This window comes from Sander lucioperca, chromosome 1 (genome assembly GCF_008315115.2).
Source record: "Sander lucioperca isolate FBNREF2018 chromosome 1, SLUC_FBN_1.2, whole genome shotgun sequence".
Lineage (NCBI taxonomy): Eukaryota > Metazoa > Chordata > Actinopteri > Perciformes > Percidae > Sander > Sander lucioperca.
Window position 1 is genome coordinate 33,046,825 of NC_050173.1, and position 19,175 is coordinate 33,065,999.

General features: G+C 41.9%; 1 protein-coding gene across 1 annotated transcript in view; it reads left to right on the forward strand.

Annotated features, from left to right (window-relative positions):
* Positions 1 to 19,175, forward strand: part of LOC116052435 (short transient receptor potential channel 7) — a 63,223-nt gene that overhangs the window by 2,378 nt on the left and 41,670 nt on the right. The window contains exons 2-3 of the mRNA XM_031303151.2: positions 4,365 to 5,127; positions 17,922 to 18,104. Of these exons, the coding sequence (XP_031159011.1) occupies positions 4,365 to 5,127; positions 17,922 to 18,104 (946 nt within the window). The remainder of the gene's footprint in view (positions 1 to 4,364; positions 5,128 to 17,921; positions 18,105 to 19,175) is intronic.

Consider the following 19,175-nt stretch of genomic DNA (forward strand, 5'->3'; position numbering starts at 1 on the left):
TTTCATTGTATGCTGAAGATGTACCTCCACATTTTTCAGTGCTTTTCACGCCATCCTCCTATCACCAAAATGTATTGATTTTTCCAACAAGTTAAATGGCACCTTAAAGACCACTAGACCACTTTCTGACTGTCAGCTAAAATGTGGGCATAATAGGTGTGACTGTGGTTGTTGCATGCATTTAAATAGGTGCTTCTTGGCAAAAAACTACAGCTATACTGGATAAGGGGATTTCTGTAATGGTGTGTTGAAATATAGTTGGAATCAGCAGTAGCAGTGGTGCGAGACCGTTTCTCCCTTTTCTGACAGTTTTGTTGTTAATAGGAGAGGGAGCCGCTTGCTTGGACAGGGACTCTGAGTGATCTGCAGCAGCCTCTGCCTTGGATGCAGTATCAAAATCAGAGCTGTGCAGACTCAGTAACACATTGAATTGTTGCAGTGTTAAAAATGTTGCCATATAATCGTATTGCAAGTTGCCTCAAACCAGTCAATTAACACTCAATCAAATGAAATGGGAAAAGGATTTTTCTTTTATCTTAGGTGTTTGTGAACCAAATCAGGCACTAAAGGCGGCTCAATATTGGACTTAAATTCAACAGGTAGGCAGAAAGACGACTAGTGGGATGAGATGGCGTACAATGTCGGTGTATTTGGTATTTAGTACATATTAATAACAGGCTGCATTTGAGCATTGACTATTCGAATATTATTTGAATATAAAAAAAGAAAAGAAATTTGAATGGTATGGAGGAAGATTGACAGCTCTAATGTGTGAGGGAGGGAGTGATATGCTCCGTCTCACCCCTCCTTCCCCTCACATCCCACCCTCCGTTCCCCAGCCCAAGTAGCCCCTCCTGGGATATTATTACTACCTACAACTGTCCCCCTCCTCATGTTCCTTCATTCTGCCCTTCATCAAACATGCCCTGTCAGATAGCTAAAGTCACACACACACACACACACACACACACACACACACACACACACACACACACACACACACACACACTTTCTATCCATCTCCATTATGTCTGCCTCCTTCTGTCTTTGTGATTATAATTCTGTACATAAATGATGCAGGTACATTCTATTTCAGATCAGAATCACAAACAGTCAGAGATGGATGGAGAGGAAGATGGAGAGGGATGGAAAATGGCCATTCATTACCTGACTATAAGGTTATCTAAATGGGCTGGCAGCCAGACTGTCCCCTTGTGTATTAGGGATCTTCCCAATACTTGTAATACTAATATATGTATGAGTGTGTTTGTGTGGAGGTGGGGGTTAGAGGAGGTATTAGGTACACCTGACCTTACAGAATCATGCATTGTAATACATTTACACAATGGCCTTAAAAAATACATTTCAATTATTATTGTTTGTCCATGGATGCAATTTATATCCACATTTGTATCCTTGTGCGTGTTAATGTGTGAGATAGTCTGCATTTGTGCGTATGTGTGTGTGAGATAGAAAGAGAGAGGATTGGTTGCCATCTTGATTGGCAGCCTAAGGCATGCACAGCAGATTGTGTAAACCAAAAATCAAGAGTTGGAGACCTTTTATACTCTTAAATCGCACATCGACAAACTCTCTCTCTCTCTCTCTCTCTCTCTCTCTCTCTCTCTCTCTCTCTCTCTCTCTCTCTTTCTCTCTCACACACACACACACACACACACACACACACACACACACACTCTCCCACAGTGATTTGCATTGGTGAGCTCTATTCGTCTTCTCAGTTCCACATCCTTTGACACCCTCAGGGAATGTTTTCACCATGAATAGGTTTTCATTTGCACCTTTTCCTCCACTTGTAATTTCCCATTCCCACTTTTCATTTCAAAGCTTACCTATATCCAGTATCTCCTCCACTTCCACACTGTCACTCACTTTCACTGTCTTTCCCCACTTTCATTTTTACAGCTTTATTACCACTTCATTACTACCACTGAGGTGCCCTTGAGCAAGGCCCTTAATCCCAACCGCTCCAGTGGAGCTGCTCAGTGGCCAGCAGATCAGACTGTGGTTGTACTGGGCAGCTTCCAGGTATGAATGTGTAACTGTGTGAATGTGATCAGGGTGTTCCTGCAAAAGAGAGTCTTCCTCTCAGTGAACCTTCCCTGAATAAATAAAGGTTAAAAAAAATCGAGTGAGGCAAGTCAAGCAGAAAAAAACGCCAATAGTGTGAGTTTGTCATGCCAGCGCCAATTAACGTGAAAGCTTCATCTTTCTCTTACCAATCAGAGCTGTTGACCTTAGATGGCCCCACAGTGAGCTTTGACCCTGGTAGCCGTTCATTGATTTGACCGGAGACAGATATATTACAGATGTGTTGGTGGGGCTTTCTCTGGGGTCAGGGGAAAAGACAGTGTTAAAGGAGAATTCCAGCCAATTTTTACGTTAATCTTGATCGCCATAGCTACGCGAGTACTTTCGATAGAAAAAACCCCGACCCGAATCAGTGCAGGTAACACGGAGAAGCTGCAGCTACATGTACAAGCGTCCCCTGAGCTAAAACGGCAGTGGTCGGGGCAAGTTTTAGAATGCCTTTGTGCCTCTTAACAGACACAAAATGCAATTAATATGTCTGTGCCACATGAACAGGGCCCTTACATGTCAACAAGATGCGTTTTCAACTCAGACATTGTTTAAATTCACCTACCCTGGTCCTTGTATCGATCCTGCCGGTAGTTAGCTTGCCCTGCTAGCTGATAGCTGATAGCCGTTAGCCGTTAGCTGCCGTCCAGTGAGTGTATTCAGACAGGCTTCTGTGATAATCATCCCAATAACAATCCACGGAGCGGCGGTGGTGTGGCTATGTCCTCCAGAGGACAGGTCATGTCATGTCTTGAAGTTTATTCCCCCCTAAAATAAACAGTAGTGCGGTAGTAGCTTTTAGCTGCTAGCTGCCCTCCGGTGAGTGTGTACAGCCAGATAGCCGTTAGCTGCTAGCTGCCGTCCGGTGAGTGTATTCAGCCAGGCTTTTGTGATAATCATCCCAATAATAATCCACAGAACGGCGATGGTGTTGCTATGTCCTCCAGTTACTGAAGGCTAGCTTTAGCTTGTGCTTGGAACAGCAAGTTCATCTGCCTGTTTCCCCTCTGTCTGTCTTGTTCTTTCCAACAAAAGTTCTTTGTCTGTATACTCGGGTTTGAATAAATAAGGACGACCATCAAACTCAAAAGGCTCTCCCGTGTGTTGTTTATCTGCTATATTCTCCATAGTTACGTTACTCCAAGCTTCTTCCCTTATAAACAACTCCGCTCTTCACACACTACGCTCCAATCTGCACACTACTGTTTGCCTTTTCCTGCTACAACTGAATTCCCAGGAGACAGCGCGATGCTACAGCTAATCTTCAGTAATACTATTACTGTGCAAGCCACAGACATCGTTTATCCCGTTTCCATGTAGTTACATAGTCACTGATGTGGTCATAACCACTACAGTGCAGTGAAATAATCTAAACCTTTCGCTGCGAAGGCATGATCTGTCCTATCCAGGACATCCACCAGACCACCGGGTGCTCCGTGGGTTGTTAATGGGATGATTATCACAGAAGCCTGGCTGAATATACTCACCGGACGGCAGCTAGCAGCTAACAGCTACTACCGCACTACTGTTTTTTTAGGGGAGAATAAACTTCAAGACGTGACATGACCTGTCCTCTGGAGGACATAGCAACACCACCGCCACTCCGTGGATTGTTATTGGGATGATTATCACAGAAGCCTGTCTGAATACACTCACCGGACGGCAGCTAGCGGCTAACGGCTATCAGCTAGCAGGGCAAGCTAGCTATCGGCAGGATCGAGACAAGGACCAGGTTATGTGAATTTAAACAATGTCTGAGTTGAAAACGCATCTTGTTGACACGTAAGGGCCCTGTTCATGTTGCACAGACATATTAATTGCATTTTGTGTCTGTTTAGAGACACAATTGCGCCCTAAAACTTTCCCGACCACTGCCGTTTTAGCTCAGGGGACGCTTGTACATGTAGCTGCAGCTTCTCCGTGTTACCTGCACTGATTCGGGTCGGGGTTTTTTCTATCGAAAGTACTCGCGTAGCTATAGCGATCAAGATTAACGTAAAAATTGGCCGGAATTCTCCTTTAAGAACGGCTGATCGGGTTTGACCAGTCCTTGGACATCGACATGGGGAGACAGTAATAACTTTGTTTGCCTTGTTACATCATAGTCAGTTTGATGTAACTAATGATTCTGTCTATTCCTCTTGCCTCCCTCATTTGCTCTCTTGCTCATCACTGCATCACTTGTTCCTCTGATTCGTTGTTTGTCTCCTTGGATCCATCCTTGGATTCTCCTCACTGTTTGCTCTCTTCTTTACTGTCTTCAGGGTAGAGGCCATGCATCGCCGGCACACCACACTGAGAGAGAAGGGGCGTCGCCAGGCAGTGCGGGGCCCGGCCTACATGTTCAATGAACGTGGCTCAGCCCTCACTGCAGAGGAGGAGCGTTTTCTGGATGCTGCAGAATACGGAAACATTCCTGTAGTCCGCAAAATGCTGGAAGAGTCCAAAACGCTTAACTATAATTGTGTGGACTACATGGGCCAGAATGCTTTGCAGCTGGCAGTTGGCAATGAGCACCTAGAAGTGACCGAGCTGCTTCTAAAGAAGGATGGTTTGGCTAGGATCGGGGATGGCCTGCTTTTGGCTATCTCCAAGGGTTATGTTCGAATCGTTGAAGCCATTCTCGCCCACCCTGCTTTTGGCGGAGGACTCCGACTTGCTTTGAGTCCTCTTGAGCAGGAGATGCGAGATGATGACTTTTACGCTTATGACGAGGATGGAACGCGTTTTTCACATGACGTCACACCCATCATCCTGGCTGCTCACTGCCTGGAGTACGAGATTGTCCACATCCTTTTGACGAAGGGGGCCCGCATAGAAAGGCCACATGACTACTTCTGTAAGTGTTCAGAATGTATCGAGAAACAGAAGCAAGACTCGTTCAGTCACTCACGCTCCAGGATGAATGCATATAAGGGCCTGGCCAGTGCAGCTTACCTGTCACTCAGCAGTGAAGACCCTGTGCTGACCGCCCTCGAGCTCAGCAATGAACTGGCAAGACTGGCCAACATCGAGACAGAGTTTAAGGTAAGATGTGTTTTTTTATTTTCTCAAGATCTTTGATTGATATTTTAATGCCCAAACATTAACACACATACTATTTCATATGGATGGACAAAGGGTTGACAGAAGATTTGGCAGAGTGGTGTAGGGAACAGGGCCGGAGTGGGACTCATTTTCAGCCCTGGAGTTTTATACCTTAGACCGGCCCATTTTACTTTACGACTGACTTTATTAAAATAATGTAATTTAAACCTTAGTAAGCCTATATAAGTCTGCAATAGCGCACTGTTCTCTACAGCTTTGTTTTCAATTCAGTGTATTTTTGTAAAATATAATTTCCAATTCAGTGCAAATACAGTGTTGCTTCACAATGTAGATTTATTAGAAAAGTTAACAACAGTATTCTTTACTACAACACAATGTAATGTTCAACAATATCAGAATCTGTTTTCTGTGCAAGTGTTCACAGATATCCAAACCTTGAAATGAAATAAAGAATAAATAAAAAAATAAAAATAAAAAAAAAATAAAGAATTAAATACACTTTATTGCTTTCTAATGACACCATAATCTAATCATGTTTGCTTGTTCGCACACTGTGGTGCAACAGCTTAGATGTGCCTTCCACACTGACAGCAGCTATCCCTTGCACACTACTGGCTCTGCTTCGGACACTAAATCAAATGTTAAAAGTTGTCAAAATTCTCAGCACAAATCTCCACTTATTACAAAGCTTTCTGATAAAGTGAAGTCAGTTTTGTTCATGTAGTGCCAAATCGTCTGGCATCATTATTATCTCAGGTCATTTTTCAGTAAGAGCAGGTCTACACAATACTCTTCATTAATGTTAATTCAAGTTCAATCATAGTATTCACTCAATGGGCAGTCCTACCTGCCCACTCTGGAGTTCTGGGCTCATGGCTGCTGCTTGGTACTGGCTCTTCATTGTCACCGTTAGCAGCAAACTGGACTAGTGGCTGCTGCCGAGGAGCTACAAGAAAAGTTTTGATTCATAAACATGAACGGTGGTTTACGGGCAACGTTGTATTATGTTTTGCACAACGGCTGGCATCCTGCACTGCTCCTAACTAGCTTAGCTTACGTTACTCGTCTCATCATCTTCATTTGCTTAGTTTAGCACAGCTGGCTGCGTCACTTTCTAGAGCTTTACTTTTTTAATTGTCTCCTTTTCAGCAAAGTTTTTTTTGTTTTTAGCGAGGTGCTGCCGTCGTAGGAGTCAAAACATAAATATGTCATCATTAACCAGACTGCACTCTGCGATTGGACTGCATGAATGTAGAGAACAGTGGGCTGCAAGAAAAAAATAATAAAATAAAAAGAGTGGGCTGCTAGTGCAGGCAGCCTAGGGACAGCATTTATGATTTTCAACTATGATTTCAACCCATTGCCACAACTGAACACCGACGCTCGCAACCAAAGAAACAGACCGGCCCACCAGGAATTCTCCTGGTGCTCTCGAATAGCCACTCTTGGCCTGGTAGACGCACAGAATCAATTTAATTTAATTATTATAGAATCATAAAACAGCTATACTGTAAATGTATCACCTTAAAGGGATATTTCACCGTTGGAAAGACGAATATATCTTTAAATTGGGTCACTTATGTAGTAGAAATGTGAATTTCTTTTAGAGGGAGGGAAGCACGGTCATTCGAAAATACTACCGGGTTTCTACTGATACAAAGCTTAATGCTACATCGGTAAAGTATCCCTTTAAAGGAGAATTCCGGTCGATTCCAACCCGTAGCTCTGTTGTTTGTAAATTAGGAGTACTGTCAGTAGCGATAAAAACGAAACCAATCGATGCTGCCTACACCGAGTTATCCTCCTGCTAGCGTTAGCACCCAACAGGCTTAAACAGGGCTTAAACAGGGCAAGTTTTAAACGTGTTTTTAGCCTCTAAACATGCTCGAAATGCCATTACAAGTGCTTAGTACGGTGGCTCTGAAGGGCAAATCACGACAGCAAATAGGAAAACACGACAGCAAATATGAAAACACGACGGCAGATATGAAAACACGACGGCAAATAGGAAAACACGACGGCAAATATAAAAACACGACAGCAAATAGGAAAACACGACGGCAAATAGAAAAATACGACAGCAAATAGGAAAACACGACGGCAAATATGAAAACACGACGGCAAATAGGAAAACACGACGGCAAATATAAAAACACGACGGCAAATAGGAAAACACGACGGCAAATATGAAAACACGACGGCAAATAGGAAAACACGACGGCAAATATGAAAACACGACGGCAGATATGAAAACACGACGGCAAATAGGAAAACACGACGGCAAATAGGAAAACACGACGGCAAATAGGAAAACACGACGGCAAATAGGAAAACACGACGGCAAATATCAAAACACAACGGCAAATATGAAAACACGACGCAAATAGGAAAACACGACGGCAAATATAAAAACACGACAGCAAATAGGAAAACACGACGGCAAATATAAAAACACGACAGCAAATAGGAAAACACGACGGCAAAATATGAAAACACGACGGCAAATAGGAAAACACAACAGCAAATAGGAAAACACGACGGCAAATATGAAAACACGACGGCAAATAGGAAAACACGACGGCAAATAGAAAAACACGACAGCAAATAGAAAAACACGACAGCAAATAGGAAAACACGACAGCAAATAGGAAAACACGACGGCAAAATATGAAAACACGACGGCAAATAGGAAAACACGACGGCAAATAGAAAAACACGACGGCAAATAGGAAAACACTTCAATAAATCACAAAACACAACGGCATTAACTTCTACCGGAAAAGGTAGGGCCTATCTAGCAGTGGACGGACCCTCCTGATTGGACAGACGCACTGTCTGTCTTTCGCGCTCCCAAATCACCCACAATCCTATGCGCGCGGCTTTGCCGGCTCGTTAAAAAAACAACAACAATGGCGGACCTAAGTGGGAGTTGGAGCGGCATCGCTAATGGTACAATTAACATTTAAATGTAAGTATATTTAGTGTTTGCCGTACATTTGTTATCACCGTTAATGTGTTACATCAATGTCAAGCGTTACGCATTAATGCTGGTACAAATTGCTATTATAATTAGGTAGATACACCCCGAGCTAACGTTAAGCTAACTGAACCTATCATTTAACATTAGGCTGTTAGCTAGCTAGCTGTGTTGCTGTCTTTTATGCCATTTGTGTTCGTAAAGTTTAATGTCCGGTGGCATTTTCATCTCTTTTTGTAAGCCGTTACTGTATATGCGTAATGTTAGCAGAGATTTAGAAATTGGTGTGTTTATCAGTTGTAGCTGCAGGATTGGAGGTAAAGCTGCACCTTGTTATCTTCACTAGCAACGTTAAATGAAAGCTAAAATGTATGAGTAGTTTCCCATGTAACAAGTATAACATTCCGTTATAGCATTTATAATGGTAAAGATCTTTTTCTTGTGTTTGCTGTCTTTTAACAGGGACTAAGGAACAAATGGAGGCTGCACTACAACGCTGAAGTTGGCATCCGATTCGCAGCTTCCGATTCGGCAGTTAAGGGGAAATTTAAGGGGAACTTAAAACTGTCCGATTCAGCAGGGAAACATAATTTACATCGCTAAGTGACTGATCCTCCGTTTTTTGAACCTCTTACTGTATTGAATGAGTGTTAGTCATTAAGGTAAATTATTAATTATGTCTAAAACACACTTTTAGATTTGTGAAAGCTTTATTGTCTTTATGAGAACACAATAAAGGGAGATTTCACCGTTTTTCTAAACTTGTCAAATCAGGATTACTAAATTATCCCAGAGAGTCTAAGGAGTCTTAAAAACACAGTTTGAGATTTGTGAAAATGCAATAAAGGGAGATTTTACTGTATTTTTCACATATAGACTACATTGGACCAGGTCCAGATCCAAAACCACAATACTTAAGACTTGTCAAATCAGGACTAAATTATCCCAGAGAGGCTAAATAAACTGTTTTATTTTATTGCCACAGCATGGCCTTTGCTAATTGACGTTCAACGTACAAGTCCACGTCTCTCCATGTCATTTCTTATATCCATGAGCAGGTCTTCCTTCTCACTTCAAAAGAAAAGTAGAAAAAGTTATTTTTACCTTTTGGAAATCAATCCAAATATCGTCATAGATTTGCCAGTGGTTTAATTTACTCTTCAAATCCTTCTCCTTCAACATAAGTGTTGTTTTCTCACCTTTCCTCAGAAAAAGAGGCAGGACTGAGTATTTATTAAGATTTTTTTTAATTCATACTTCATAGGCCATTGTCTCAGGTGAGGAGCAACCCCACTTCTGGGGAACGCTGGGTCCTGATCTTCTTTGATGATGAAACCCAGCTGGACAGGATTGTGAAATACCTGTCAAACTTCCTCGACAGCTGTGACACACTCTCTGATAAAGTGTGCACCATGGTGTCTTCTGACAGGATCAAATACATCCTAAATGTGTTGCTGTCAGAGATAGGTCCACAGCAGTTCCACATTATATTCATGAAGACATTTTTTTCTATGACTTAAAGTGGCTATATGTAACTTTCAGTTTGTGTTAATTCTAGCGGCCACTTTGGACAAAAGTGGTAGTATTTTCACCACACCTGCTGTCGTAAAGGTCTTTTCTTTACGGTGCTGTATTGCCCACTGTAGATTACCAAGTTTGCGTTACCGTGTTTACACAAGTACAGGGGAAGACCTGCTCATGGATATAATAAATGACATGGAGAGAGTGAGTTAATTCTTGTCCAGTTTTGACAAGTTTAGGTATTGTGGTTTTGGATGTGGACTTGGTCCAATGTGGTCTACATATGCAAAAAACAGTAAAATCTCCCTTTATGGCATTTTCACAAATAGAATAAAGCTTTCACAAATCCAAAACTGTGTTTTTAAGACTCCTTAGCCTCTCTGGGATAATGTAGTCCAGATTTGACAAGTCTAGGTGGATCTAGACCTAGTCTAATGTGGTTTATATGTGAAAAAAAACTTATTGTGTTCTCATAAAGACAATAAAGCTTTCACAAATCTAAAAGTGTGTTTTAGACATAATTATAAATTTACCTTAATGACTAACACTCATTCAATACAGTAAGAGGTTAAAAAAACAGTTTTAAGTTCCCCTTAACTGCCAAATCAGAAGCTGCGAATCGGATGCCAACTTCAGCGTCATGGCTGCACTAGCGTCACCAGAAGGGAGAGATGAGGAGGAGAGGGAAAGCAAAAGACAAGCAGGGAGACAGAGGCCAAAAGAGATGTTGAATAGATTATTTGCTATATTAGAGATTGCCATTCAAAAAATAAATGCATTAAATTAACTAGTTTGTCTGTGTCTTTTAAGTTTTTGGATGTGTATATAATATAAACTGTTTTTCAATGTTTATTTTTCCATCAAATTATGACCTGGACACAGGAAACTTCTAACTGAGTAATTATATTCAGATGCCACCTGTTTTAATAACTAGTTAGGTATACAAGCTCTAAAAAGACATTAATGAAACGTGTATCTTTATTATAACATTTATTCAAACATTACTATATACTGTACACAAGTATATTCAACATGAAGCGGCGATCAGACTCAGCTCCCGATGATGGTGTTGCTTCCGGACTGCAGACAGAAGGAGAAAGATTAGGTTAGTCCAGTAGTTATCCAACCTGTCCTGGTAAGATTAGGTTAGTCCAGTAGTTATCCAACCTGTCCTGGTAAGATTAGAATTGTATCACAAGTATATTTAAGCATACTGTAACATGAAGGTACTTCATGTAACTGTGTAGTGGTGTAGTTTCTTCATCATGGTCTTAACTGACAATTGTTGACCATTTAACACACCTTTACTCTATTAGTGGGTGTTTATCAATGGAGGTATTTTGACTTTTCATATGTTGGTTGTAGCCTTGTAGCTTGTGTGTTTACAGTACTATTTACCCTTTCTCACTTGCAGTTTAATGCATATCATACTGCCTGTGGTAGCTCATTAGCTGGTAGCGTTTACCTTGTAGTTGCTGATCATATTTTGCACTGCATTTGTCTGAAAGCTAGAAGCTACTGGACAATGAGCTAATGTTGCATACATGCAGTAAACTACAAGCTAATGTAAACGGTTAGCTACTGCAATTCTCCTTACCGGTAAGTGTTATGACTACTGTACAAACATGAACTCCCACGAGTTTTTAATTTATTGACATGGGATAAATAAGACAAAACAACTATTGCTTACATTAAAGCCTATCGGTGTCGGTAACGTTACCTACCTTTGCACGTTGCGAGCAAAGTTCCTGACAGAATATTCTCCTCCTGCAAGCAGACTGACGCCGATTCACCAACAGCACAGTTCATAGTTCCACATCCATTTCGTCCAGTGTTTTGAAATGAGAAACGGCTAGTCCATCTGTTAAAAGCATAGACAGTGAGGCACTTTTATTTTTTCACCTCTCCTTCCTGTCAAAAGACAGAGTGCGTCTGTCCAATCAGGAGGGTCCGTCCTCTGCTAGATAGGCCCTACCTTTTCCGGTAGAAGTTAATGCCATTGTGTTTTGTGATTTGTTGAAGTGTTTTCCTATTTGCTGTCGTGTTTTCCTATTTGCTGTCGTGTTTTCCTATTTGCCGTCGTGTTTTCCTATTTGCCGTCGTGTTTTTCTATTTGCTGTCGTGTTTTCATATTTGCCGTCGTGTTTTTCTATTTGCCGTCGTGTTTTCCTATTTGCTGTCGTGTTTTCCTATTTGCTGTCGTGTTTTCATATTTGCCGTCGTGTTTTCATATTTGCCGTCGTGTTTTCCTATTTGCCGTCGTGTTTTCCTATTTGCCGTCGTGTTTTCCTATTTGCCGTCGTGTTTTCATATTTGCTGTCGTGTTTTCCTATTTGCCGTCGTGTTTTCATATTTGCTGTCGTGTTTTCATTTTTTCTGTTGTGTTTTCCTATTTGCCGTTGTGTTTTATGATTTGTTGTTGCGTTTCTCTAATTGCTGTGGTGATTTGCACTTCAGGGCCACCGTAGCTTAGCCATGTGCAGTTATTCCTTCCAAGGGAACACAGCGAATTTGACTGCAGTAGATGTGACAGAAAGCCATAAAAGTTGTGTTAATCCATACCTCTGTTTAATTCCTGGTTTATAGTGAAGCCCACACTAGTCGAATGCCGATCTCATACAATCCAATATTCCAAAATGCATTTTTTCCTAGCAACCTAGCAACGGCAGCAGGGGGAGGAGCTCACAGAGCTGACAGACGGAGCTTGGAGTTAGATCAGGACTAACAAGAGAAAATGGTTCCAGTTTGTGCCTTTCCAAATTGCAGCAACCAAATGAAGAGATATTTGAGCTTGAGCTTTCACCGTCTACCCCTCCGCAACCGGGAGATTTTACAGTTGTGTGTAGCATGATTATGTATAAAACCACACACTGCACTGTACATACTTTACATTGATTGTGTCTAGATTGTGATATTGTAATTTCCTTTTTGTTGTTGAAGTAAAGACACAAAAGCACAAATGTAATGTGTACTGTTATATTATAAAACCACTGATAACAGACAGGTGCAGCAATATATTATAGAACTGTACAATGTACTTATTCTTACAATTTATTTATTCTTACAATTTACTTTACTTGTACAACACTTTTTCCTAATAGAACTGTGCAATTGCTTTGTTTATTCCTAGTAATGGCAATACCAAGTATTACTAGAAATCATATTATTAGACTCAGAAAATGTCCTCTGCCTCTTTGAATCCCGTGTAACTTCCAGTGGGGGAGGGGTACTGGTGTCTGATCACTGCTACAACACAGGTAGGCAAAGTTCTTCTGGTGCCACGGCCAAGGCGCTCTCCTCTCAGAACCCACTCCAGAATCACCCGGTAGGCCACGAGTCTGCATTGGCTGGGGCGGGGGGGGGGAGGAAGGGTGAGCTTTGGTTATTTCACTAAAGAAGTGATGCATTTACTTATAATAAATAATAATACATTTCATTTATAGAGGGCTTTTCATCGTACTCAAAGACACTTTACAGTAAAAACCAGCACATATAGCACATTAAAAACAGATAAGCAATAAAACCAACACATACAACAAGCATATTTAGAAGCAATTAAAAACAATAAAAACAGTAACTATCAGGTGAGAAATGTAAGATTATTGTATGTGGAAAGCTAATCTGAAGAGGTGTGTTTTGATTAGTGTTTTGAATGTGTATTTACAACAAATGTACATGTACCTAAGCTAGGACAGAGTCACGACAGCCTGTTGTACTCACTCATTAGACAGCTGGCCATCAGGTCCGTCCGGTTTAGGCCGCTTCTTCCAATTTACTTTCAGGACAAAAAAAAAAACGCTTCCAGAACATCCTTATAGATCAGATGGGGAAACCTCTCTGTATGGCCGAAACAATTTCCGTTATCTGGGGACCCATCCAGACCAGGCTGGATGAGATCCCATTCCTCACAGCACAGGCTTTCTTCCTCGGTGGTCATTGCGATACAGTATCCACACGAGCATCATGTACCCGCATCACGTGCAACCAGCCACAACTGTAAAATCTCCCGGTTGCGGAGGGGTAGACGGTGAAAGCTCAAGCTCAAATATCTCTTCATTTGGTTGCCGCAATTTGGAAAGGCACAAACTGGAACCATTTTCTCATATTAGTCCTGATCTAACTCCAAGCTCCGTCTGTCAGCTCTGTGAGCTCCTCCCCCTGCTGCCGTTGCTAGGTTACCTAGCTGTTGAACTCTTGAACTGCAGCTCTGCTCGCTCCACTGTGGTGTCAGGTTACAGCTTGTTGATACATACGCATTACTATGGAAAGAACCTCGGCAAATCGTTTTTTTTGTGGAAAAAATGCATTTTGGAATATTGGATTGTATGAGATCGGCATTCGACTAGTGTGGGCTTCACCATAAACCAGGAAATAAACAGAGGTATGGATTAACACAATTTTTATGGCTTTCTGTCACATCTACTGCAGTCAAATTCGCTGTGTTCTCTTGGAAGGAATAACTGCACATGGCTAAGCACTTGTAATGGCATTTCGAGCATGTTTAGAGGCTAAAAACACGTTTAAAACTTGCCCTGTTTAAGCCCTGTTTAAGCCTGTTGGGTGCTAACGCTAGCAGGAGGATAACTCGGTGTAGGCAGCACCGATTGGTTTCGTTTTTCTCGCTACTGACAGTACTCCTAATTTACAAACAACAGAGCTACGGGTTGGAATCGACCGGAATTCTCCTTTAAGTATGGTAACGGACCTTGCATTCTCATGTTCAATGGCATTTTTGGGATTTCTTAATTTTTCATGAGATTAAGGCAGAATAGGGACATGGTGCTGAATGGAAATTTGTAAATCTATCAATCCATTCCTGCAAATGTTTCAGCTTAGACATTCTGATATTGACTACATTTCTCAGTGCACTACCAGCTTTTTATTACTCTTCTGATCTACCTATTACCAACGCAATCTCTCCTGAGGTTGTGGTGAAATAAGAATTGTAGGTGGAGCAGTTTATTGTTTGCTGGAAAATATGAGATATTTTCTGTGTGCTTTTACTGATAAGAGAAGATTGCATACTAAATACTGCAATTTCCAAAACAAACCTCACTTCCAGAATGAGGCTGGTGGTGGGAAAATACTAGCACACACACACACACACACACACACACACACACACCACATTGTCTCTGTAACTTAAGCCCGAAATTGTACCCCTAAAAAGTCCTAATATTTTGTAACTAGGAATCAAACCTACCTGGATGTGCTATCATCTGTCCTGAGGCAGGTTGATTGGCTCAGGCCGGGGGTTCAACATGCCCATTCACTTACACTGTGTGGTAGGTTTGGGCAAGCTTTAAGTAGTGGTTTGAGATGGAAAGGGAAATGATTCCCTCCTTGGCCAGCTGGTACACCTGTCCCAAATCAGTTGGCTTGGCATATCAAGACCAGCACACTCACCGACAAATGAGAGTGACTCACAGAGGAAAAAAGGAGCGAACCACATTTTAGACGTAGTTGGTCAAAAAGTATACTGTCACCAATTGACCAGTAAGGCTGTCAAAGCAGTAGGAATCGTTATTACCTGTTAAAAGCCATTTTGCTGGCTCTATGGCATTGGTCATTTTTGACAATGTGAGAAAAGCACACCATGTCTCTGCTTATTTGTCTTCCTTTGTCTGCCCATGTGTTGCTGCATTTTTTTCCTCCACTCTCTGTTTATTTCTGTCCTTATTCATCCATTCCTCAATCTTTCTGCCCACCTTTGTATTTGTCAGCCAGCCTTTCTGATTGTCATTCTGTTCCCCGTCTCCAGACAAGTTAATGAGAAGGGCTCACCTAAGGGACCAGAGTTGTGTTGGAGCTCATCTGTCTCACTTACATCTCATTATCACCCCTCTGTCTTCTCTCTTTGTCTCCCCGCCCCTCTTCACATCATCCTCTTATTACGTTCAGATATCACATATTTAAGTGTCAATAGCCTGAGATAGTCCTGTTTCATATGGGGAAACCAAACATGGTGAATAAAAGCTAGGGCATAGATTACATTATTAATTATGACACCAGTGTTTGCTTCTTGTTGTTTTCTGGGTTTGATGTTCTAACAACATAGATTGAATGAAACATTACTCAGCACTCAACTTTAAGACGTTGGAGATTTTCACAAGCACATACAGTAAATACAGGATACACAGTCAGCTACATAAAGCAACCTATGGTCTTCTGTTTTTATAGATTGTAATTTTCTTACTGCAACTCCTAATACTGTGGGTCATGCCTCCAGATAGAGGAATCATGTCAGAGCAGGAAGTACTTGGTCCAGGCATTCTCTTGTGCTTTGTGTGCTCATGTTGTGACACATGAGCAGCCTCTAAGAATAGCAGTTGCTTCAGTCCATCTTTCTGTTGGTTCAACACTTTGGATAGTTTGCTATTAAATTTGGTACATAATTCACTGTCCTTGAGAAGATAAACAATATAAATGTTATGATCGGTGAATGTTTTATCTATTATGTATCCCTCTCCTCTTCTCATCCCTCCATCTTACATCTCCCTCCCTCCCTCAATCCCTCCCCCCTTCATGTTTGAGGCTTGGCTTGTGTCCCCCTATGTTCACTCATCTGTAACCATTCTCACTCTGCTTCACACTGCTCTGTCTCCATTTTCAATCTCACAACATCATTCCCTTTCCTTTATCTCAGCCCCCCAAGGCGCAAACCACATACCCTGAATTGTGATTGGATTTTCACATACTGCATGCCTGTGTGGGCCATAAATGATTGCTGCAATTGCTTGATTCCCAGAATTTACTTTTTAATTTGCAGATAGTGATAAGCCTTTTGACCAACCCTATATAACATGCCATTCAGTTTATTTATTGTTTCTATGATAAAGCCAAGCCTGAAGAGCCAGATTTTAAAATGTATGACATATACAGCTGTTTGGTATTTTAAGAGGCCGAACGCACTGGGACTTCACAAAACTGATTACACCCCCCCCTCCCCCCTCACTAAAAGGGTCAAACACTGGAAGAATGCAAATGATGTTCAGGGTCAGTAGGTGCACCAAAATACAGTACATACTGTCTGCTTACAGAGTGTGCCCTAAAAGAAGGTGAAGGCAGAACAGGCAATTTCCCACCATGTTAAATTGATTGCTGGATTCCTGATTTTGCTGGGGATACCTGTGTAAAAGTCTGGATGAAAGTGGGCATTATCAACACGCTGTAACAGTATGATTGAACACAGAGCAAACACGGTGGTGAATGCATAATGAGAATCACTCCCAAGGGACTCTTAGCCTACCAGAAGCTCCAATCTGCTGACTGCTTACCTGCTCGACCAAATGGTGAGAAACAAGCCAGGTGGGCGAGGGGAGGTAGTGTAAGAAAAACAGGTGAGAAGAAGTGAACTGTGGGGGCCACAAGACAGAGGGGCAAAGGGTTGAAACTAGAAGGATTTGTGAAGGAACAAGATGAGAGCGGGTTGAAAGACATGACAGGAATTATGAATTGTCGTGAAGTGGGAAAGTTATATTCATTCCAGGATTCCAGAAGTACATGTAAAAGCCCCATTACATTTTGGCATTTGATAATGGTAATTGCCACTTTGAGCATTTTCCAACACTTGGATGAGAAGTACACAAAGTCACAAAAGATAATATTTTTGGGGTCATCCCTACGTTCCCAGGGTCCTATGTTCTTGATATAAACTAAGATTTTAAGAGATTGGTAAGGGCTATCTTCACAGTTCAAATTCAACGAATGGAGATGGGCAGAGCAGCAGCAGGATTATAGGCTTACAATATAGGTGTGTCACTGAGCTATTGGATAAATGAGATCAGCTGATGGGACCAGCTGATGACAACAGCTGATAACATAATTGACAGTTCCAGACAGGGCCGCAAGGAATAATGAGTGAGAATGTGTGAGAGGATTGAATGCAGATGCATGAGAAATAAAACTACAGGCATAAGAAAGCAAAAGTATTGTCTTCCTGACCGAACTTGTGCTATTGCTTTGTGACAACAGGACACACAAAGAGGGTTTTGTTGAGGCATAATGTGAGAACATCTGAGGTGCAGAGAAGATGTGCAAAACAAAAGAGAAAAAGACAGGGAGAACTAGAGGACGATGAGATAAGGCAGAGTTAACAGCAAAGGAGGCACAATTTGATGAATCTTTCATGTTGCGTACATTTATACATTTGAATGATGCTGCGTTGTCTGAAACCAGTCGTTGACATGATTTACTCAAAGTTTAAATTCTGTTTAAAGTCTAAAGTTTCTCTCCCCTCCTGTCCTTTATTCCATCTTCCCTCTCTCCCTGTCAGAATGACTACCGTAAGCTGTCCATGCAGTGTAAGGACTTTGTGGTGGGTGTGTTGGACCTTTGTCGGAACACAGAGGAAGTGGAGGCCATACTGAATGGTGACGTGGACCAGTGCCCTCCAAGCGCCTACAACCGACCCTGCCTCAGCCGTGTCATACTGGCCATCAAGTACGAAGTCAAGAAGGTAAGATGACCAACAAATAATCAAAGAATCAACTATCTACTGTATGTAAAGGACTAGTGGTAGTTTCAGTTGAATTTATACAGTAGTAGAAGTGATTTTGTGACATTTATTATAGTGCAGCAAATCATAAGAGACAAGTGACATTGTGTCTATGGTAGTCTTTTTCATGCGTGTGGCCTCAAAGGGCCCCATGTAAACAAAAAGCTGGCCTCTATTTCACTGAGCTAATCCAGAGGTGTTCTTACTTAATGCCCTTTCCCCATTTCTCCTTACCATACCACACTCTCTCACACACGTGCCTATTTGACCTTGATGTGCTGCATGTTTTCTCTAATCAGGTAAATCCCTAGCGTTTGTGCGTATGTATGTGTGCGTGCATGCTGGGCGTGTTTGTGTAAGTGTTTGTGTGTGTACAGCCTGTTCGAGCTGTGTTTTTATCCTGTACAAGAGAGCGTGACCAATACTCAGGGAGCTAATTACACAGAAGGCAGGAAGAGAGGTAGGGATAGATTACCATGGCAACCAGGTGAAGCATGGATGTGTGTAGGGAATGTGGCTGGACGCAGGCAGGGTTTATGTCATGGGTCATTGGATTAATAGACTGGTCACCGGACACCAGTGGGGAATTATGTTGACTACGATTCAGTGTCCCTGGGGGAGTTATGGCTGTGTGTGGTTTCCTTCTGAATGTAGAAATGATTGAGTGCACATACACACATTGTACATATGTGAGTTTCGATCGGCGGATGGGATCAGAGGCTGTCAATCGTCAGCTCAGATTAATGCTCCCTGAATGTGATGGCCGAGGATAATTAGTGAAGGGATGGGATGGATTGATGGAGGGAGAAAACCAAGAGGCTAACAAAAATGGAGGGAGAGCAGGTTGTTCAAATCTAACACGAAGAACAATACACAAATACAGAGTTTGATTGTTACACTAGTTGACCTCCTATCGAGCATCGATTGCTCTATTGTCCACATCCTTCCTCCAGCTGGAACAAAAACATCCATCCTCTCCTTCTTCAACAGACCAGTGGTGGCTTTCATTTATCACTTCCCTTCTTGGAGAAA